This window comes from Kwoniella botswanensis, chromosome 1, assembly GCF_036426115.1.
Source record: "Kwoniella botswanensis chromosome 1, complete sequence".
Lineage (NCBI taxonomy): Eukaryota > Fungi > Basidiomycota > Tremellomycetes > Tremellales > Cryptococcaceae > Kwoniella > Kwoniella botswanensis.
Genome location: NC_088599.1, coordinates 11171150 through 11194126, shown reverse-complemented (window position 1 = coordinate 11194126; position 22977 = coordinate 11171150). Strand labels below are relative to the sequence as shown.

General features: G+C 45.6%; 6 protein-coding genes across 6 annotated transcripts; 5 read left to right on the top strand and 1 right to left on the bottom strand.

Annotated features, from left to right (window-relative positions):
- Positions 1-422: 422 nt before the first annotated feature.
- Positions 423-2524, top strand: L199_004208 (uncharacterized protein; the record flags this gene model as incomplete). Its single annotated transcript, XM_064889936.1, has 9 exons — positions 423-645; positions 703-921; positions 974-1385; positions 1444-1583; positions 1649-1760; positions 1829-1941; positions 1996-2112; positions 2165-2361; positions 2423-2524. The coding sequence occupies 9 exons, from the start codon at positions 423-425 to the stop codon at positions 2522-2524; spliced, it is 1635 nt and encodes a 544-aa protein (XP_064746008.1).
- Positions 2525-3370: 846 nt separating this feature from the next.
- On the top strand, positions 3371-5305 carry L199_004207 (uncharacterized protein; the record flags this gene model as incomplete). The annotated part of the gene is made up of 6 exons (XM_064889935.1): positions 3371-3555; positions 3615-3717; positions 3796-3941; positions 4008-4878; positions 4941-5153; positions 5228-5305. 6 exons carry the CDS (start codon positions 3371-3373, stop codon positions 5303-5305), a joined length of 1596 nt encoding a protein of 531 aa, XP_064746007.1.
- A 362-nt stretch (positions 5306-5667) lies between these two features.
- Positions 5668-8386, bottom strand: L199_004206 (uncharacterized protein; the record flags this gene model as incomplete). The annotated part of the gene is made up of 8 exons (XM_064889934.1): positions 5668-5728; positions 5823-6004; positions 6130-6263; positions 6379-6954; positions 7113-7486; positions 7558-7655; positions 7731-7854; positions 7983-8386. The coding sequence occupies 8 exons, from the start codon at positions 8384-8386 to the stop codon at positions 5668-5670; spliced, it is 1953 nt and encodes a 650-aa protein (XP_064746006.1).
- Positions 8387-9172: 786 nt separating this feature from the next.
- On the top strand, positions 9173-16186 carry L199_004205 (uncharacterized protein; the record flags this gene model as incomplete). Its single annotated transcript, XM_064889933.1, has 20 exons — positions 9173-9871; positions 10028-10861; positions 10948-11098; positions 11153-11505; positions 11606-11929; positions 12104-12232; positions 12298-12476; positions 12542-12674; positions 12742-12797; positions 12898-13083; positions 13185-13450; positions 13526-13827; positions 13899-14010; positions 14078-14180; positions 14271-14542; positions 14604-15331; positions 15392-15424; positions 15487-15961; positions 16026-16084; positions 16151-16186. 20 exons carry the CDS (start codon positions 9173-9175, stop codon positions 16184-16186), a joined length of 5430 nt encoding a protein of 1809 aa, XP_064746005.1.
- Positions 16187-18353: 2167 nt separating this feature from the next.
- On the top strand, positions 18354-20627 carry L199_004204 (uncharacterized protein; the record flags this gene model as incomplete). Its single annotated transcript, XM_064889932.1, has 12 exons — positions 18354-18627; positions 18701-18923; positions 18981-19086; positions 19148-19182; positions 19239-19301; positions 19354-19437; positions 19522-19646; positions 19714-19764; positions 19819-19901; positions 19960-20137; positions 20205-20305; positions 20358-20627. 12 exons carry the CDS (start codon positions 18354-18356, stop codon positions 20625-20627), a joined length of 1593 nt encoding a protein of 530 aa, XP_064746004.1.
- A 1380-nt stretch (positions 20628-22007) lies between these two features.
- L199_004203 (uncharacterized protein) lies at positions 22008-22901 on the top strand (the record flags this gene model as incomplete). Its single annotated transcript, XM_064889931.1, has 1 exon — positions 22008-22901. One exon carries the CDS (start codon positions 22008-22010, stop codon positions 22899-22901), a length of 894 nt encoding a protein of 297 aa, XP_064746003.1.
- Positions 22902-22977: the final 76 nt, after the last annotated feature.

Below are 22977 nucleotides of genomic sequence, written 5' to 3'. Positions count from 1 at the left end.
CCATGCGCCGACTCCTTGGGATTGATGGTAGGAAAACTGAAAGCCTTTAGTCCCATTAAGTTTCCGATCATCTGACCTTCGTATCTTCGGGGGGTAAACTTCAACCGAAACTTCAACCATAATGTGAGACCCGGGCAAGTCCGTCAGTGAGTCTACTATTTTAGGCTAGTCTAAAGACTTGGCATTTTGGTCTGTGTGATCCAGTTCTGGGGAAGCAGCAGTTCATTCCACGAACATATGGCACAATCTGAAGCCGTAGACAGACTGCCCCGTTGCGCTCCACCTAGGCCCCGTGGTCCAACATTATACCGTCTGCCTGTGTGGTTCATTCAACCTGCGATGGAATTGGTATAAATCCTAAGATGTGCTGCTCATTAGCAGACTCAGTCACCAAACTCCTCAGCTCTTCAATCTCCTCCAAAATGTCCAACGCAGATCCCATCATTGAACGAGTGAAATCATACAAAGAGAACGAGAAAGAACCTGCCATTGAACACGTCGAACGAGTCGAGGCATCCACCGCCAAAGGAAGAGCTAAAAAATATGAAGATGACGCAGCTGAGATCCTTCGTCAAGCCGGTAATCTTGAATACACCGTAGAGGATGACAAACGAGTACTTCGAAAGATCGATCGATGGGTGCTGAGTGAGTGTCTCTTCTGTTTTGACGGAGATCATATGGCTGATCATGAACTGTTGTTAGTCCCAATGTTCTTCACTTACACTCTGGTACATCTCGATAAGAACGCTTTATCCTATGGTGCTGTGTTCGATCTGCAAAAAGAAACTCACCTCGTTGGCTCTCAATACTCATGGCTTTCCAGCTCCTTGTACTTGGTCCAACTGATCATTCAACCTCTTGCTGCTCTCGCTTTGGTCAGACTTCCTCTGGCAAAATGGGTCGCTGCCAACGTATTCGGATGTAAGTCTCTCCGTCCCGATCAATCTCTGTGCATACTGATGAAATTGCTTAGGGGGACTTTCCGTCGCTTGCATGGCTGCTGCCAAGGATTTCAAAACCTTGATGGTCTGCCGAGTATTTGTCGGAGTATTCGAGGCACCAATCTCTCCCACGTTCATGGCCGTATCCCAATTGTGGTGGCGAAGACGAGAGCAGACCTATCGAAACACCTTTTGGCTTCTTTCTAGTGGTTTTGCTTCCCTCGTCGGACCGCTTACCGCCTTCGGCGTCGGTCATATCCACACTGGAACCTTGCGACCGTACCAAAGTATCTTCATCTTTCTTGGTTGTCTGACAGTAGTCATCGCTCCAATCATCCTTTGGGCTATGCCGGATGACATCAAATCAGCGAGGTTCCTTGATGTCCGAGAGAAAGCCATTGCTGTCGAGCGACTTCGAGCAAATAACACTGGCACGAAGACCTCGTGAGCCGGGTTCGTGCCATTGATCACACAACGATGAGCTGACTATGTGACCGAACAGTCACTGGGAGTGGTACCAATGCCGGGAGGCCTTCCTTGACCCGAAGACCTACCTCTTCGGTATCATGCTGCTCGTCACAGCCATTCCCTCTTCTGGAATCAGCTCATTCGGGGGCTTGATCACCAAAGGCTTCGGCTTTAGTGAGTAGAGATCGTTCGGAGTGGTGGTCTCCATTTCTTGACCGACTTGAATGGAGCGATTGCAGCCTCTTTCCAAGCTATTCTTTTCCAAATTCCGATGGCTGCATTGATGGTCATCTTGACCACGGCTGGTACTTTCACAATCAACAAGATCAAGCTTCGTTTCCCTGTCATTGCGTGAGTGATCAAACGGTGGACGTGGGGCATAGGAATCTTTTGACTAACGGGATCACTTGATTCTTTAGTTTCATCACTATTGCTCCCATCAGTGGAGCCATAGCCTTGATTTATGTAGATAGGAGTAAGACTGGAGCCTTGTTGGGTGCTTACTATCTAGTGACGATTTATAACTGTATCCGTAAGTCTCCTTCTCATTCATCTGTTTGGTTCTGTTACTGATAATTGCCATCAGAACCTCTTTTATACTCCTGGGCCAACTCTAACGCTGCCGGAACCACCAAACAAAGAACCATTGGAGGTGTCCTATTTGTGTGTCAATGTGCCGGAAATGTCATTGGTCCACAAGTTTGTGAGTAGAATTGTCGTTACCCTAGAAAGGTATCCGCTAATGCCTTGTACAGACTTTGCACGAGAGGCTCCAGTCTATCATACTGGTCTTTACACGGACATCAGTTGCTGGTGTTTACTCTGTGTCCTCTGTTTGTTCATGGGTTTCTACCTGAAAATGCTCAATCGTCGACAAGCCAAGAGACGAGAAGCCGCCGGGGGACATGCGAACATCCAAGATACTTCTATCATGACCCTTGAGGAGGCAGCTGTGAGTCGTGCACAAGTCGAACAACGGAAAGGACGAACTGATAATTGATTTTGTTTATCAGGAATACAACAAGAAGCTTGCGGCAGAAGGTGTTCAGGCCAACCAAAACGCTTTCGCGGACTTGACGGATTTCGAAAACCCTGACTTCCAATATGTCCTGTAGTCAGATGGCTATCAACCATCGGAGATTCAATTGATGGCCGGACTGCTTTTATCATTTGGCTGTTGTGCTCTTATTCGATTCGATAAAATGTTACGTGATCTGAGTAGGAATAGTGTCTTACGAAATTAGTCTGTATGCACTTCAGGGGCCTGTCTCAGTGATTCTTGACAGGAGACAGGATCTTGATATGATTGATGTCACAGCGGTCTGACGTTGTGCTCTATCTCGCGCTATGCCGATGTATCGAGGATAAGTTATCAGAATATGGGCAGGTAAGATATGCCCGCGTAGGTATCATACCAATAGTGTAGTGTCACTAACCGGAACGGATCTCGTTCGCAACCGATGGGTATCAAAAGCACATGCAAGTAGCTCACCTCATACTCGTGACTCGAGTTTGATGTTGCCAAAATATCGGGTCTGTGTGATGACCCTCTGCCCGTGAGTGGTGCATACAGTATGTGAGGCAATGAGCACCTAAAAGGATGTGCTATGGTAACGTTTAGGAGCCGAATAAAGAGATATATTCCGATCAAAGATAGATCTCACACTTCATCAACCAAGTTCACTGCACCACTTTGGACGAAGCAAGGAGAATCACAAGTCAAGATCGTTGTCGAGGTCAGAAAGTCGACATCTGATTTTGGCATGAATGTATGTACATACATTCGAGTGGGGGGTACCCTCCTGTTCGATCTCGACGCCTGATCCCGTGTCTGAAGCTTACAGAGCCCGTTACCTCATGAGAATGGTATAAAAGTCTATGTCCATTAGAATGATCAGAATAGGGCAGGTCTTTCCAACGCACTCTCAGTGAACGAACAGACCTACTCTTTTCGACTCAGCATGTCAGAACTAAAGCAAACTCGGAGAGACCTAAACAACCATGAGATTCCCTTGTTGGAGCTGCTCAAATCAACCCTTTCCGCTCTGGATGACATCAACGTATTCGCTTTCTCAGGCAAGATACCAGTTAGAGAAGACGAGAAGGGATTGTTGAAGCTTTTCACAGAGAAGGAAGGGAAATTACGGTGAGTATGCTCAATGTGCAACGATGTTGCGTTATATTGAGCCTAATGGGATGTGACAGATTGCGTTCGTTCCCTTTGAGTGATCTAGATGCTCAGGAGATATATCATGGTGCAGTCCCATATGGGAAAGATGGGAAGCTATTGGGTGGTCGGGTCCTGACGGTGAGTGATGCGAGCATCTATCGTTGAGGCTGTCAACGGAAGACATTACAATTAAGTTGATCGTCTTCTGGGAACTAGGCCGACAGATTTGGTCTCACCGGAGTACCTACCATTCCCTCATGGATACTAAATCGAGTCTCTGGTCAATACTCCTCTCCCATCGAATATCGTATGGACGGATTATTCGCGTTGGGCGTAGGAGACTCAGTGCTACTGCCCAATGAGTAAATCAATTCCGCTGAGCTGTTTGAGACAGAACTAAAGCTGACTCCTACTCCATCGTCGAGAAGCAAATCTACGGAATATGATGAAGAGTGCTCCTATATCGATCCATCTACTAATATCAAATATTACACCTCATTCGACATCAACGAAAGAGCCGGTACACTGTTGATCTCGTTACCAACCAGATACACGGGTGGAGAGTTCGTTATCTCAAAGCCCGTAAACACAGAGGATGGTATGATGCTATCAGGTACTATGGATTGGTCATCCGTAGACGGTGAAGAGTGGGATATCAAATACTGTTATTTCAACCCTCCAGCTCGGGCGATCATTTCTCCTGTTGAGGAAGGGACAATGTTATTCTTACAATACCATATTTGGGTGAACGACGAAGCAGAATATCTCAAATCGGTTGAAGTGGATCAACAAGTTGGAAAGGATGTCATCAAGCAAAGATTGTTGGGAATAATCAATAATGGAAGTATCTTGAAAGAAGGTGGAAAGATCGGATTTGGATTGAATGGGTATTATGATAATTGGGTAGAAGAGTTAGAGGATGAGGATGAGGCTGCGAATGAGGATAACGACGAATCTGAAGAACCAGAAGAGAAAGCAGAGGCAAACAATTCCGAGACTGAAGAAGAGCAAATGGAAAGATGGTCAAAGAAGTACCAACAGAAACCACCTCGAACTGTCACATCGGAAGAGGAAGCAAGGCTCATCAGTGAGCTGCCTGGTAAGTTGAAAGGTGTCGACAAGCTTTTGTTGGATACCCTCTCGGAGATGGGCCTAAATTGGCATTTCGAAGGAGTTTACAGTTCTCCTTCTGATGATGAGGATGATGTCGAAGAAGTGAAGGAGGAAGTTTCTGAACCTGATATTGTGGATGGAGAAGATGGAGGAGCGGCAGAAGAAGTGGTTGGGGAAGATGAAAAAGTGAGTCGATCATTCCGGCTTGATAGTTGTGATTATCAGCTGATCCATTCTGCCCGTAACAGCTCGAAGACCCCACCAAGCAAACAGATATGTGGACTTCTCCCTCTTTCTACGCGATCCAAGGTGAAACCATCTCCGATTCGCGATCCGTTGGAAAAGCCTTGCTTGAAAAAGGGGTGAAGAAGGCTGTAGACATTTACTGGATCAACATTCCAACTTATTATAACAATGGGTGCTGGTATAAGCATGAAGTTAATCAGGAAGATCAAGATGAGGTAGGTAATCTCGCTGGGACAAGCGTAGGATAATTTGTGTTTCGGTCAGCTTTTGATACATTGACATACTATAGTCTAATTGGGATGCAGCTGTTTACAACACTGTATCAGTTGGTGTAGCAATCATAATCGAATTACCTTCGAAAGTCTAGGCTGGTGTTGGGTCTTGGACATGATGATAGTCCTGATTTCTCCCGACACATAATGATCTCTTAGCAAGTGAAAAACCATTACCATATCGTACTCATCAGTTCGGTGCTATCGATGTTAGATCATTCGCAATGTCAGTGTGTATGTTATGTATAAACAACTTGCATCGTTTTCCCAGATAGCAATTTCTATGATTTTCGTTATATACACCCCTAAGTGAATTTCTATTGTTTTACTGTGTTATTGTGTCATCGTTCGACACGATGAGATGATGACCAAAATATGAACATGATAAACCAAAATTGCAAAATCGGGAGATAGACCTAAGATGTATCGATGATGGGTGAATTGTAAGTTTCTCGTACTAATCGTAAGTCTTTTGGTAAGACCAATCTTCCCTATCGTCCGCTAACAACCGAGAATACCTGAAGCGAGAAAAGGTAGTAGATTAGCATCTTATGGATATACTGGTTCGTCGCGATGAAGTATGGATGGTATGTCGATAAGCTGTGAACTCACTCCAACATCAACCTGAACATATACGCCTGCATGTCCTCCCATCTCCAATGTTCTTCTCCAAACTTCTTGCCCTGCTCAGCGATCTTCTGAGCTAATTCATCATGCCCACCTTTTCTACCGTCCGGAGGACCAGCGAAGAAGGCCATGATGTCGTATAGGTCAGAGTAATCGATTTTGCAAGGCTACAGAGATTAGTGAAATCAGCATGTAGGCTTCTGGCAGAAAGGTCCCGAACGATCGTTGCGCCTTCCATCACCACTTATTAAGGCATGATATCTATTCAAGATGGTTAAAGTGAATGACTCACTATGTAGTGTACCCATGGAGTCATCCAATCCGACAGCCATTCTGGATAGATGGTAGCTTTGACGACTACACTTCCTGACATGATGAGTCGGTGGAATCGGGATGACCAGCCATTACCGTCGATGTCGAAGACGTCTGAGGTTGAAAAAACGGGTATTAGTATAAAACGTCTCACGTGCCAAGGTACCAAAATGGAATGGCACATGGGGTAAGATGAACACTGCGCTGGTGCAAGCGTTACCGCACCCACATTTATACTTCGCCGCATCTTCCGGTCTCACCCTATCCTTGAACTGTATCTCTTTCGCCATCTCATCACAAGTCCCATCCTCCTTCTTACACTGATGCGGACCGCCTGTCAATCCTATATCCATATACGCCCCGTTCAATCTATTGATCGACCAGCTCTCCTTGTTCCATGCTCCACCATCAGTTCTTCCTCTGGCTTTCACCCAAATTTGTTTCTCGCCCACCTGACCATCTTGAGTCATCAACGCCAATCTAGGTCGATGCGATTGATGCCATGTATAATCCTTTCTCTTCGAATATGAATCACCGGTAGTCGATCCTCTCCAAAACAATTTGCTTATGCTCTTCTGTTCCCATGGTACATACTTCTTTCGACCCTCGGCAGAAGTGAAATTGTCGTAGGCCTCGAGTGGTGTAGTGAGGAATTCAGGATTGCGGACGAATTTGGATAGTTGGAATATAGGTCGAAGTACGGTTTCGCGGCAGAAATCGAATGATAGTGATCCGTGGAGTTTCAGAAGAGAAGGGTTGGAGCAGAAATCGTAGGTCGGCAGTGGATCATAGATGAACGACATTTCTGTGGGACAGGGACAACATTTGCACATCAGCATTGATAGGGAGATAGCCATGTAGCCGCTGAAAGCGTCCCCCTTTTCACCAGTTCAAGCCGCCCTATGCGCTCGATGACCCCACAATAGCCATTGGTTGCTCGAATCATACATTGAAGTCACTCACCTCCATCGTCTTTTGGATCCCATTCTTCCGTACTTCTACCCTCTTTAATAGCCAAACCTCGTTCCCAACCTGGACTACCTGGTGGACAAGCCGATACTAAACCTTTGACAGGTTGTCTACCTTCTCTCTTTTCCAACTGCTTCAATTCAGCTTCTGTCAGGTACTTGCCCTCTGATATAGCTTGGAGAGCAGCCTGTTTCTGATCATCTCCCAAAATCCACGAACCTAAATCGTGATCGGATAAGGTGAATGTGACTTCTTTAGGCAGGTACTGGGCGATAGGTTCGAGTAATTGGAATAGCAGACGCGGTCGAGCGGATATCTTACGTTCGCCGAAGAGAGAGGAAGGGCCGTCGGGCGAGAGAGTGATATGGCTAAGTATTACATGGTACATGTCATTAGTGTTTAGCTCAACAGCTCAGACTGCGAGGCAAGGTTCACTTACGCAACATGCTGAGTCTCGGTCAAGTCGTTAACTCGCTTATTGAATATTTCCGGTGAGAGGGCGAAGAATGGCTCGATGTCTCTGAAGATTTGATCATACTGGGTGATGCAGATAGCTGTCAGCTTCGGGGTACTATTAAGCCCACAAGGCTAAAGTGGAGTATATTCACTCACATCATCCACAATCTTCACCTGATTCCTCTTGCAGAACTGCCACCACTGATCAAAACCTTTAGGTGGTGCTCTTCCATATCTCCTTCGGTACTCGGTCACCGCCTGAGGAAGGGTTTTTGATTGCCTAGTAGATTTCGAGAAGTCAGTATGATGCTCACACTAGGCTTTAGATACAAGCGAAGGTTTCTCGGGAACAAGACAACAAATTGCCTGACAGGAATTGCTCAAAGATACGAATCACTATTCACTCACCTCTCCAGCAGATTAGCCCATCTCTCTTCACCTTTCTGCATCAATTCCACTATCGGATGAACTTTGATCAAACTCTGTATCCTCTTCTTATCCTTCTTTTTCAGGTTACTAGCATCTTTCAGCAAGTCATGTAATTTTTCCCAACCTTTCAGATAACCTTGTTCCGTATATTCCAACCCTTGCGGTAGATTTGGATCGGTCGAGGACAGCCATTGATTCAGAGCTTTCTGTTGATTCCTCACTTTATCCAATGCTACCCCACCTATCCCACTATTATCGGAATCTGAGTAATCATCAAAGTTGAGGTCGTACTCTGGACCAGGTGAGAATATGAAGAAGGAGATAAACAGTAACCCTACGACTGACAGGACCACGGTGGATCGAGTGATCCTCAGCCTGGGCATGTTGTTAGAATACTTGTACAAGGGTATATGGTATGAAAGAGAGGTGGGGTATGTGATATGTTGGGGGATGTTGAGATGTTTGACGGATTGGGAACAAAGTTGAGAGGCGCGTGAATGATTAGGGAAGGGGATGATCTGCGGCACGCGTACACCACGTGTCTTGAGCATGGCCTCAGTCGTATACTTCCATAATTGTTGGTCGAAGAAGTATGGTTGTATGCATATGCTCATAACCTACACTTGGAATTAGAATCGGAATCAGGATCAGAATTGAAAGTATTAGCAGATGCAGCTTGCCTGAGTCCAACATGCTTTCATAACCTATCGTTCCACTGTACCATGATGAGCGGAGGCTTGAGGTGATTGCTGTATCCCAGTTGACGACTTCAAGATGTCGGACATACTGATTGTGTCATTCCCATTCCAGGTACAACGCATCCTCTGGACTCTACTCCTAGTGTGAGTAACTGGCACTAACGGGGAGATGAGAAAGCCAAGAGAAAGTGAGAGATGGGTGAAGTAGCAGGAGAACGTGATAAACAGGGAATAAGGGAATAAGGGGATGATGACGCATTCAAACCATATTCCCTGATTGTCATCTCAATTCATCTGTTTTTCTTTTTCTCTGTTTCATCCTTATGACGGACGAGCCATCCTGTTCGTGGTGATGCGTCCTTCATTCCTGCGTAACATTCATTGCTATAACACATGATTACTATACTACATTGTACTCTGTAACAACAAGCACAAAAAAGCCCTTGTACGGGCAGATAAGCACAACAAACAATGTCGGGTCCAGCAGGATCAGGTCACGCGAACGGCAGTACATCCAACTTCACCGGCTTGGTATCCAACCTCATCCAGAAGAAGCATAGTGAAGATGATTCGAATGGTCAGCTGGATCTAGATGGTAAAGCACCGAGTAAAGGTCTACCTAGTACAGGGTTGAAGAGGAATACAAAGGAGTGGAAGGAAGCCAATGACGATAATGATAGTGTATCATCATCCTCGTCTATACCTTCCAACGCTACTGGCGAAGACGATGAGAGGCCACAAGCTGACCAAGAGAGGGATCAGGAAGGTGCTGAAGGGAAAGGTCCAGGCAGACATGAAAGATACATACCTAATGGTGAAGCAAACGATATAACGGAATCACCTGAATCATCACCCATGGAAGAGGAAGCATCGAAACCTTTCCCTCAATCTCCTTCGGAAGATATACAGTATAGAAGTCAGAACGGATATGATCACTCCGACCATGATAAGAAGAATAAAGATAAAGGCGAAGCAATCAAATTCACGATACATAAAGATAGTCATGATGTAGATCCTGAAGAGCGAGCGGATAGAAGGGATTCGGAAAGGGAGAGAAAGAAGACTGATGAACTGGGTAGAAGACCGGATGTGATGTCTGGAGTGAAAGATGAAGAGGGACCGAGCTCGAGAAATGAGATCGTGTTGGATCCTAGGATATCATATCTGCATGTGAGTGGGGTTCGTTGCTTGAAATCAGTATCTTTGCTGTATCGGCTGTCGGACGCAATTGGTATAATGCTTCAGTCGAACATCGCATATATCCTATATACTCATATTTCCAGACCTCCTTCGCTCGTAGATGCTGAGAAATGATGTCCTAAACAGGTTCATCAGCGTCGTGAGCCCACCATCGAAGGTGTCAAGCTTGGCCCTATCCTGAAGATAACCCCGGATGGTGAAGGCGAATATCCACCCGGTGAAACTCCTTTACCTTCTAGACAAGTATCCCGCGACGGTCCTTCTACATCAAGCCAGACTTCACCCCAGCGACAACATCATACTTCCACGTCAAGACAAAACTCTCACGAACGTGATATACCATCTTCTAGACAAACCTCCAACGACCGTGATAAACCTTCACGTCCGATCTCTTACTCACGAAGTAGCAATGATCTAGAATCTTACGAGAGAGGGCTGAGCGATACCATCGAAGAAGGTACATGGCGAGATGTGATGTCTCAGCGTCAAACCAAGAATGATGAGGATAAGAAAGGGAAGAGAAGATCGGTCAATACCAGATTCAGCAGTTTTAGGGATATTCACGAGATGTCCAATAATACAGGTGGAGAATCGGAAGATGGAGAGGAGAATGGACACCATGAAGCTTCCAAGAGATGGTCAATGATTCGGAATCGAGTCATACCGTCAAAATCATCTACCGGTCAGTCATCCGCACCTGGACCAGGTAAAGTATCAGCTCTAGCACCGGCAGTGATAGCTAGTATACCAGTTACCACCGAGCTGTTCGCTGGACAATTACCGGTGATGATCATGAAGACTTGGCTGGACAGGGATGAAGATGGACATAGAGCTGTTCCCGTACTATTAGGGAATTTGAGGTTCAGAGTCGGTGACTCAGTGGGACTGAGACCCGGTGGTGAGACTGGTAAAGAAATGTTCAAGCTGGAGTGTGAATATGGGGACGGGGCGGTTAAATGGGTGAGTGATATCATCCTTGACCATTTGTACCGGTACAGTTCAGAAATGCTGTGTATGTTTGTTGATCATCTCAACTTTCTTGATAGGTGATCTATCGAGAACTCCGTGATTTCCTATCCCTTCATGCCCACTACAAAGCAGCCAATTTCGGTACCTCCGTTGCGGGTCTGCGAGCCTCTCGTCGAGTCGAAATCCCGGACTTCCCTCGAATGTCTATCCCATATCTCAACAAGCTGGGTGCTCAACAAGGTGGTAGTGTTCAATCCAACAAGAACCCCTCTTCGTCGGCAGCATCAACCAGTAACGAAAAAGAAAAGCCACATAAACCGGTTGGTAAAGCCGAATATGCCCAAGCGTCTCGAGATGCGTTACAACAGTATCTCGTGGAATTGATCCGAGCAGTGATATTCCGACCCGAGTCCAACAGGTTATGTAAATTCTTTGAACTCTCCGCTCTTACCCTCCAACTAGCACCCAGAGGTGGGTTCCAGGGTAAAGCTGGGTTCCTCAAGATACCAGATTGGAATGCTAGTAGGCGAGCGAACCAACCTGGTTTGGCACCTACCACCTGGGCGGCACATAGGAAACCTAAATGGTTCATTGTGAGGGATTCGTACTTTGTAGCTACGGATGGCCCAGAGTCGGTAGGTACCGTCCACCTGATCATAGCCATCTTCTCCCGTGTAGCTAAGGGAACTACCTGTCTATGTTACACCATGTTGATCAATGACGCCATGAGTTTAGGTCGACTACTACGATGTCTTCCTGTTAGACGCAGACTTTACGATCGAACGACCCAAACGATACTATCGAACTGGATTTCACCTGCTCACCAACCACGGATCGGCTAACCGTAAGAAGAAAAGTGGGAAAGCCAATGTCGAAGGTGATAATCCCAACGATATAGATTTAGATAATCCCTTTAACCGGGAATTGATTATCTCATCAGGTGAAGGGAAAGGATCAAAAGGTCAATCGATGCATGATGAAGGTGAACATCACGCTTCTCAACATACTTTTACTATTGGGAATAGTCAGAGGAGATTGAAGTTGGTTGCTAAGAATGCTGTGAGTGACCTTCTAAATCATCGAGTGAGGAATTTGGCTATCACGTGGACGACAAGTGTCCAGTCGAAGACTGTATATATCCATCTGCTATCATAGAGCTTACGAGTTCCGACCTTTCTACAATATGATGTCTAAGCATAGATTTAGCTGACACCTTCGTTCACTCTCATGCAGCGTCAAATGCATCAATTCATCGTATCGATGGAACGAATAGCCGCTCAATGTATATGGACAGGAAGAAACCGATTTGACTCATTCGCACCCTTGCGAGTCAACGTAGCTGCTCAATGGCTGGTCGACGGGGTGAGCTCATCTGCTTTCTTGTAGGCAGAATCATGAGCTGAATTGATACTGCGTGAATCACTTAGCGAGATTACTTCTGGAACCTATCACGAGCGATCAATATGGCCAAAGATCGAATATATATCCACGATTGGTGGATCTCACCTGAGCTGTATTTACGAAGACCAGGTGATGAGAGGTACAGGTTAGATAACTTGCTTAAGCGAAAGGCTGAAGATGGTGTCAAGGTGTTTATAATCATCTAGTAAGCTACATCTATCTCCCACATGTTCATATAGGATGAATAGCTGATAAAAATCCTACTTTTAGCAATGAGGTTTCGGATAAGACTACACCAGTAGACAGTCTATACACCAAGAAGACTCTGACGGGATTACATCCTAATGTGATGGTGCAAAGATCACCGTCGCATTTCCAGACTGGGACTTTCTATTGGTCACATGTAAGTTCAAATTCTTATATATACTTGGGAGCAGCCAAGCTGACAATAAAGGATTTGTATCACGTAGCATGAGAAGTTGTGTGTCATCGATGAGACAATAGCTTTCATGGGTGGTTTAGATCTGTGAGTTGATGTTTACTTGCTGATCTCCCTCATCGACTTCTATAGATCTCTTTGAGACTTTGGATGACTACTATATGCTGATCCGTTTGACGTTTTCTAGGTGCTACGGTCGATGGGATACTTCGCAGCATATTCTGATCGATGATGATCATACCACGCCTGATGGTCCAGAAGGTCCGGTATGGCGAGGGAAAGACTACGCGAATGAACGGGTGATGGAATATTCTAATCTGGATAAACCATTCGAGGATATGTTTGATAGAAGTAAAGTGCCTAGGATGCCTTGGTGAGTGGAATATTCTTCCGAATCTATCCACCATTTCCTCTTTTCCTACTGTTCACTACAATGCGCGTCATGCTGTATGAGCTAATCTGGAACTATTTTAGGCATGATGTTGGACTACAGATAATCGGTCAACCTGCAAGAGATTTATGTAGACATTTCGTCCAGCGATGGAACTTGTTGATCAGAACCAAGAACCACAAGAGACAAATGCCATTTTTATTACCTGCTGCCGACTTCACGGAGAGAGAGTTACAAGATCTCAAATTGCAAGGTACTTGTGAAGTGCAGATCTGCAGGTCTGTCGGCCCATGGTCGATGGGTACCTTGACCAAGATTGAACACTCTATCCAAAACGCTTATGTCAAATGTGAGCTGCTCTCTCCCCCAAATATCGATACCTCCGCATCGTAACGGAAACTGATACTTCTTTCGTATCAAATAGCCATCGAACTATCTGAACATTTCATCTACATCGAGAACCAATTCTTCATCACTTCCACTATCGTGGACGGAGTTCGAATCGAGAATCAAATTGGTGATGCTCTAGTCAACCGGATCATCCGTGCTCATCGTGAAGATACACCTTGGAAAGCATGCATCGTCATACCGCTCTTACCTGGTTATACATACCCTATTGATTCTGGAGAAGCTAGTTCAGTACGATTGATCTTGGAATGTCAGAATAGGACGATTAGTAGGGGGACGCATTCGATCTTCTCCAGATTGAGGAAAGAGGGTATTGATGTGAGTCTAGGTCTACCACATGACATCTCTTGCTTGGTGGTATTGACGGTTGTTTATCTACACTCACTCAGCCCGACGATTATATCACGTTCTTCTCGCTGAGAGGATGGGCCAAGTTCAAATCTGGTGTATTGACTACTGAGCAAGTCTACATACATGGTAAGACGATGATCGTGGATGATAGTGAGTTCTTCTTGTCCTGGGGTGTAACGAAGGGTGATTGAGCTGATCCTGAATTTATGAAATTTAGGACTTGTACTCTGCGGATCTGCAAACATCAACGAAAGGAGTCAGCGGGGAGATAGAGATTCGGAGCTGTTGGCTGTGATCAGGGATACGGACATGATCGACGGGTGAGTGTTTTACTGGGCACTTTTTGGTCAAATTGGATGATCCCAATTTCACTATTCTGTCTGAGTAACGCTTACGTAAGACCAATGCAGCACTATGGCGGGTCAACCCTTCAAAGTCGGTCGATTCGCACATACACTTCGAGTTCGACTTATGCGAGAACATGTCGGCGTTGATGTCGATTCGATCGATGAAGATCAGCTCATGTCACGAGAACCCGTGGCGGATGCAGATGAAATTGAGACTTGGGATCCGGATCACGAGCAACAGAGCGATGACGAGGCGACAGCGGGTATAACCAAGATCAAAGCTAGGACAGCTAGAGATAGGTTGATGCATACCTTCCATGACGGTCTTTCCAGTGGTGAGTTTGGTCACTCCGTGGGATACCCCTTTATCGATGACTGATACTTCGTCTACCATAGTAACCAAAGGGATGAGTGAGAATGCTATTTCGAACGTCCGACGAGCTGCAGACAAAGTGATACATCCCGTCGCTACCGCAGTGGGAGGACAGACCATCGCCCATCATGCTATGGATAATGGTGATCCCAGTGAAAGGGCAGATTACGATCCGGACGAACAAGGTCGAGAAACAGCTGGATTCGCAAGTTCGATGGTACCTACCTTGGAAGAGAAAACGGTCTTCGAACGACGTCCTTCAGGAACACATGCGAATGGTAAACCCTTGTTTGACGTCTTGGAAGAGAGTGAAGGAGGACATGGAACGACTAGCGATGGACATGGATCACCTTCATTGGAAGAAGCTAAAGTACCTGAACATGCCAAAAAAGATACTTTGATCAGTGACGATGACCCTTCAGCTAAGAAGGCTGGTGCACCCAAAATTCTCAGTAAACCAGACGAGACGGAGCTGTACGGTACCACTGCGAACACTTATATACCTGATGAAGTCAAACAAAGTACCAAGAATGATACTGAAGAAACATCTGAAAAATCACCGAAAGACGGTCAACAAGATAGCGCTGCTATAAAAGCTAGGAAGACCTTGAGGAAACATCTCAACGCCAGAGTACAAATTTCACCTTGGAATATGCCTACGCCTACGCCCAAGATCAACCCGAATAGGTTCCATGATCCGCTAGATGAGAGGTTCTGGAAAGATATGTGGGTGGCTGTGGCGGTTCACAATGTGAGTTTGCGTCTTCTATATATTCGCGTGATGATTTGTCGCTGACATGCCATACTGTAGACTGAGATATTCCGTAAAGTGTTTCGATGTGTTGTGAGTTAATACATATCATGACTGTTGAATGCGAATCAGTCATGCTGACATTCCTATTCTAGCCTGACGACCTTGTCACTTCTTGGGCACAATACAAAGCATTCGCCAACCACGCTGAGAAATTCAACAAAACACCCGAAGATGTAGCGGCACCAGGTCATGATGAGCCTGTCAAAGTCACTCACGAGGGACCCGGAACTCACGGAGCAGGTGGAGGAGGTAGTGGAGGTGGACATGTGGATGGTGGAGATGGCGGTGGGGCTGTCCCGGGTGTAGGAGCAGGTAAATCATCAGACACCCGAGATTCAGATGTGGTGGATGGCAAACCGCATGATGTCAAGCACAAGAGAGAAAGTAGTGGGAAATCACCACGGATGGAGAACGACAGACCACTCTCGCCTTCTGCTACGAGATCAAGTGCTCAAGGGTCTAATGAGGGTGGAGTGGATAAGAAGGCTAGTGCGCCTGATGAAGCTTGGGCAGAATGGGAGAGGGAGGAGATGGAAGAGCTGTTGGGGGAGATTAGAGGTCATCTTGGTGAGTGGAATGGGCTGTTCAACTAATCACGTGAGACAAGACAACTGATATAAATCATGATTAGTGATATACCCTACTCGATTCCTTGAAGCTGAAGATTTAGCGAATAATTTCCTGTTTAATGTGAGTATACGAGATCATCGAACATTTTCGCTTTGCTGACTGTTCATATGTAATTACCACTCGTAGTCTGATAAGATCTTGCCATTGCCAATTTACGACTAATCAACGACATCTAACGACCTGAATATTTCGATTGTAGATTACTAGATATGTTATAACATCGCATCAAACCAATTTGGTACCATACATACATACATTACGTTATAATCTCGGACTTGCACATCCATCACCAGGTTTGAAGCTTCTTATCCCTTATATAATACTTCGTCACGTAGTCATTGGCTGGCGTCGTGAACATTTATGCATACCTCCGTACTTCCTATTCAATCGAGAATGGACTTATCGAGCGACCCTCGGATCAATTATGCACCGAATGCGGAAGTCTAGCATTTCTAAGCATTCAATCATGCGCTATGTCAATCCTGTCAGTCTCGTTGGAAGAACCATACTAGCAGATAAGAGCACACTTACTTCCTCCCTCCGGATGACCTTCGTTTCATCGTCCTCGCAAAAATACGCCTTTCGCCAAGCGTAGTGAGCTTTATAGACGGCCTATATCAACACTGTAAGGGTCGAGCGCTCAGTTAGGGGAGCGATAAGCTTACAGCATATCTCTTTGGGATCACGAAAGGAAAGGTAAGGGTACGAACAATACCGACAATGATGCTTACCTGTTGTAAAACCGGATCTTTCTTGAAAATCTCCGGCCAGTAATGTGGTGTCTAAATCACCTTCAGCCAAGACTCGGATGGGCTGCTGAGCGTATGACTCACGTCGGGAGATGGAAAGGCCATCCACCTGGATCATCACAGGGCTTTAATGGAATCTTGATTGGTACCCAGCTGCTGGGATCATCTTGAGCTTGTCGATAGATGGTACTCTTTGGCTCGTCGAATCATCAAAGTCTTATCTATCTCGCTCGTGCATGTTGGAGGCCACGGAAGTGGTGATAGGAAGAGCAGGTGATGGTTTAGTCATCTAGTGAAAGGACCGACTTCGATCCGTTAGCCAATGTGGTTGTAAACAGAGTATACGGATAGATGGACATTATTTATATGTGCCCTACCGGGTATGGATGTATGTGTTTAAGAAAGCAGTGGGAGGTGATCATGGTTGTGTCAAGAATGAAATTCGGCAAGAGTATGAGAGCAAGGAAAGGCCAAACAGGAAGGAAAATGACCGTAGGAGGGTATGAAGGAAACAAGGAAAGAGGAGAACTCACTCGTTCGCTGTTGAAGGACGCCGGAGGTGTCATGAAGGGCATTTGAGTATATTTGACTCTATGATAAGGTGATACTGGTGATCAGTGGGTATCATTAACTTATATAGTAAGGAATTGATGTTAAAAGGACTTGGGACAAGTAGTGTTGAAAGAACGAGGAGACTACTACTGTCCAAGAGGATGACTGGTACTTATAGTGCGATCAGTAGCTGTCAGTTACAACTGGGTACTGTAAAGTATTGTACGAGTATGATGGCATAATAGTCAACTCGTCCTTTGATCGTTACCATTCTCACTGATATAGGGCGCTACAGTCTTGATGCTTCTCGTGTATCTTGTTGCCAGGTAACGTAGAGGCAGAGTGGGGAGAATATATCGGAAGGAAAGGACCGATGAGATGACCACGTGACACCCCACTCGCAACGCGCTGGACCGGGACTGGTACGAGTAGTGTCTGATTGATGCAATCCGTACCGCATCACTAAGTCCTCGGAGCTCGCTGCTGTACTGTATAACCCTCTTATCTGTATCACAGTATGAACATCAACGTTTCACCAATCACAATCCTGTATCAGAGTATCTTATCTTTCTCTTGATCAGCTGGAAGTGATGATGTTTGATGGCGTGAGTTGATCCGGCCATGACCGAAACTTATTCGATGGTTATCAATCACGACATCATTTCATCTATCTGCTCGAGTTCAACCACTTTAACTTCTATCGTACAGATAATATCACATCCAGAGATATCTTTAGAGATTTGTTCTCTTGGCAGAAGGTTATGAGCATGCACTAGATCAGGCTTGAGAACCCAGCTTCGTTGTTCCGCGGTAGAACAGTAGATGACGAGATATGGTACGAATGGCGACATTTTGCGATTGAAACGGGAAATCAAAAACAGATCTGTTCGGGAAGCTGAAAGATGTTCTCACAGATATTTCTGAGACAGGGATATGTATATATGTATACATGAGCAGTAGACGAGATCGCTTTTGTTCCATTCTTTAGGTCCTTTCAGCCTCAGGCTATATTCACTTCGTGTGTCAAAATGAGCAACTCATACCCTGTTGAGAAGGTCGAATCGCGTTCAGCTATTGCTGCTACGCTCAATCAGCCTGGTCTTACCAATAACGAAGTCATCACCTCGATCGACACATATGTCCCACCCAAGAGAACATGGAAGTCCTACATCTGGTCGACACTAGACGTACCAAAAGATGAAGCAAAGTTTTTGACTAAATTGGATATCACGTTGATCACTTCTGCAGCTCTGGGAGTAATGATTCGATATCTGGATCAAGTGAACATTACCAATGCTTTCAGTGAGCTCTCGATTTCCATTGATCTTCACCTCGCAAGTCATTTCGCTGACGTGTATCACGTTTATTCCCGTAGATAGTGGCATGAAGGAAGATCTTGAATTATACGGTAACGAATTGAATTTCGCGAATGCCCTTTGGAGTGCAGCCTATGTATTCGGTCAAATCCCTTCAAATCTCTTACTCACCCGAGTCAACGCAGCGAGGTATATCGCTTTTCTGGAATTTGCATGGACAGCATTCACCTTCGGGACCAGTGCGGTGAAAAATACAAATCAGCTCTATGCGGTCAGGTTCTTGTAAGCCAGCTTTTCTCGGTCGAGATCGTCGCCCAAATGCTAACTTTCAGAATGTAGTGTCGGTCTTTTTGAAGCTGGACATTTTCCGGCGGTTATGTATGTCTGTTCCAGTTATTACAAACCGCATGAATTGGCGAGAAGGAACTCTTTGATCCAAATTTTTGTGAGTGTATTTGTTTTTTGACAAATTCCAATCTATTTAGCTGACAAAGTGAGGGAGCCAGGTGAGCGTGGGGCCCCTCTTCAGTGGGTTCTTAATGTGAGTAATGCATGCATAACGATCTCTGGTGTCTCCTAGCTGACTTTCCTGCTTAGGGCGGCCGTTTACGAAGGATTGGACGGTGTTAGGGGATGGCCTGGGTGGAGATGGATGTACATGTGAGTTCCAACGCGCCTCGTTCGTTTTCTGCCACACTGACCTCTTCGTTAGTATTTGCGGAGCCATCTCTTTGCCCTGTGCAGTGTGGACATTTTTCGCTATGCCCCAATTGCCTGGAAGAGCTAAGCCAAATTGGTATGTTGATGTTGAATCGCTGTCGTGGAAATCCGCCACATTCCCAGATCTTGGCGGACTAACGTTTTCATTCCCCCTTTAAAGGATCTTCACTCAAGCTGAGATCGACATGGCTAGAGCTAGAATGCCAACTGAGAAGAAGTTTTATACCGGTTTGTTCAAATGGAAAGATATCAAGAGATGGCATACCACTTGGCATGTCTACCTGTGTGAGTTGATTATTACAGTGATGCGTGCGGCGATCGCCGAAAAAGATGCTGACATCATTATGAACAGTCCCCTTCTACTTCCTATGTGCTGGTCAGATCGGTCAAGCTGGGTCTTCCAGTAAGTCGTTTGCTTGCGCATACCCATCTGGTCAGCTGATGACTCTGGGTGTAGTGATCTTCTGGGTCAAAAGTTATAATATCAAAGGAAAACCAAACGTATTCTCAGTAGCCGAAATCAACATTATCCCCCTTGGTGTGAGTGTCAACTCAATCTGCGCGAGATTACCGTTTCAGCTGACAACATCACTATCAGATCAATGTTATCACCATAGTGGGGGCGTTGACCTCGTCTTGGATCTCAGACTCTCTACCTGGATCTGCTCGTTGGCCGTCAATGGTGTTCGCCGCATTAGTCGGAGTTGTCATTCCCGCTGCACTCGGTGCCACACCCGTTCATCCACCTAACAGGGGTACTCGATGGGCATTGTTTTGTAAGTAATCCATACCTTCGCTCAACCTATGATAGGGCTAATAAGTCTTCGTCTTGTTCCCTTGCAGATCTCACATCTCTAGCTGGTACAGCAGCGGGAGTCACCTGGACATTCGTCAACGAGACTAGTCGACAAGATCCTGAGAAACGAGCATATGTCGGTGCGATGGTAAGTTGAACATTCCTCCCGGGGGATTGGACAATGCTGATAGCAGTAATAGATGAACGCATTCGCATATATCTTCACCGCTTGGGTTCCCATCTTCACGTTCCCTACATCGAAACAACCATACGTCAATAAAGGAATGTTCGCGACCAGTGGATTCGCCTCGGCCGCTTTGTTGACTGCGTTGGCTATTGGTTATTTGGATCATAGGGATAAGAAGAGAGCTAGACTTTTGGGTGATGACGAGGGTAACAAACATGATCAAGAGTCGAACTCCGTTCCGGATAGTCCGATTGATGAGAAGAATAGTGAATTGAGAGCGTAATTGTGGAGGGCTCTTTTCGGAAAAGAAATCTTTCCAGGGATATTTGGTATCGGATCAGTATATATATATTGAGATATAGTGGATGTCCTTGATGAATGACTGGAGAGTGTTCGAACTCACGCATTCTTTGTCGAGGGACGGCTTTTTGAGTATGGCATCGTGATTTGCTTACGTATAATTGTACACATCATATATACAGTACGGTCATCGAGATCAATTCGTGTCAACCTCTCGCCCTATCAACAATCCTCATTCAAAGGTTCCCGCCTTGATCGAGCCTTTCATCTACAAGTGATAATCTTCCCTGGCCGTCCAGCGTGATCCAGCCCTCAACCTTCTTCTCCCAACGGACAACAACGTTACCTGTAGGAAAATTGTCTCGGATAACAACATGAACACATTTTCCACCCTCATTCCTCCTATCATGACTAAGACCATCTTGCCTCGGTTCTTCTCCAATTTCCGGAGCGATAGCACTGGTTGTGTAAGCAGGCTTCTGACCACTGTGGCTCTCTTTTCGTCGAGGAAAAGGAATCCAAGTCTCTTCACAGGTCACCTGAGACGGTATATGCTGATGCAGATCTTCATGCACCGACCGTCGCTTGGTATATGAACTTGAAAGTATTATTGTCGTACGGAAACTCCAAGGTATGCTCTTTTTCCGAGTCACCTTCATGTATATTGCAGACGATGGTTGGTATACCAGCTACGAAAGGTCTAACAGGCAAGATCTCACCTGTATTGAAGGAATGGAGTCCACGCGGGGCATTTGGAAAAGGCATGAGCTGATGCGAGATGTTGATGACATGCCGCGGAGAGGGGGATCGTTGTGGACCGACGGCAATGTAACGAGGATAGGGAATCGATGGGTGTACAATCTGGTAGTACCATCAGCAAGGAGGATGAATTTAAGCGAGACTTGCCAATGAGTTGAAGTGGAATGTCGGAGATGTCGATACTCGAAATTATATTAACTTTGATTGTCGGGGGAAAGACTGAAGATGGAAAGAAGTCCCTGTTTACCCATGCAATTGGCGCTGTCTCCTGGCTACCAGTATGATCACCGTTGACAGTTTGGTAGTCCTGTCATGAGGTAGGTACCCCCTGCAGTGTTGACCCACTACCATGATGATAAACTACGAGAATCGGGTATGTACGAGATTTGCGAGTAAACAGTCAGCGTAGTTGATTTATGATTACGGAAATTCCTTCCGTGCAGATCATGCTGAATAATCAGAGCACGTCACTTGACAACAGCTTACTCAGACGAACAACTTCATAGAACTCGATCCATCCTATAAGAGCTTACACCTACCCACCAGCTGCACAGTACATCTTCCAATATGCATTCATCTTATGGATCCGATAGAAGTAACCAATATGACGACCACCTACCATTCGATCAAACTGAGAAACGGATTCAACGTCGCTTATGTCCAAGCCGGTGATCCCACAAAAACAAAAACAACTTTACTACTGCTACATGGTTTTCCCTCATCATCCAATCAATTCCGGCGATTGATCCCACTCTTGTCAGACCAATTCCACATCATCGCACCCGATCTCCCTGCTTTCGGTCTGACAACTGTCCCAGACGACTTCGAAGCTACCTTCGATAAATTGACTCAGGTAGTCGCCGACTTGCTCGATGCCCTAGAGATCAAGTCTTTCATCCCATACGTGTTTGACTACGGTGCTCCTACTGGATATCGCTTAGCCTTGAAGCGACCAGACGCTTTCAAAGGTCTGATCATTCAGAATGGTAATGCTTACGAAGCAGGTTTATCAGCCTGGTGGGATCCCTTGCGACAGTATTGGGCAACGGACAAGGGAAGTAAAGAATGGTTAGATATCAGAGATAAATTAGCCGGTGCAATAGGATTGAAAGATGCGAAAGATCAGTACGTATCTGGATTATCCTCCGATCTCGCCAAACAAGTAGATCCAAATACCTATACACTCGATTACTTGCTCAACCTCGCACCGGGAAAGAAAGCTCAACGACAATTAGATTTATTCTACGACTACCAAAACAACGTCAAGCTATATCCCCAATTCCACGAATTTTTCACAAAGACTCAACTTCCCACATTGATCTTATGGGGTGCGAACGATCAATACTTTCCTCTTCCAGGCGCTCACGCCTATCTCACCGACTTGCCGAATGCTCAGCTCAACGTATTCCAAGATGGAAGTCACTTCTTACTCGAAACTCATGTAGAACAAGTAGCTAGAAACATGAAGGAATTCTTGCAGAAGGAAGGGCTGGCGTAAGTTGGCGCAGTCGAGAGCTGTTTGATAGTGGTATATATCGGCACTGAGGTTCACGTCAGTACTCTGTGTCTTCCCA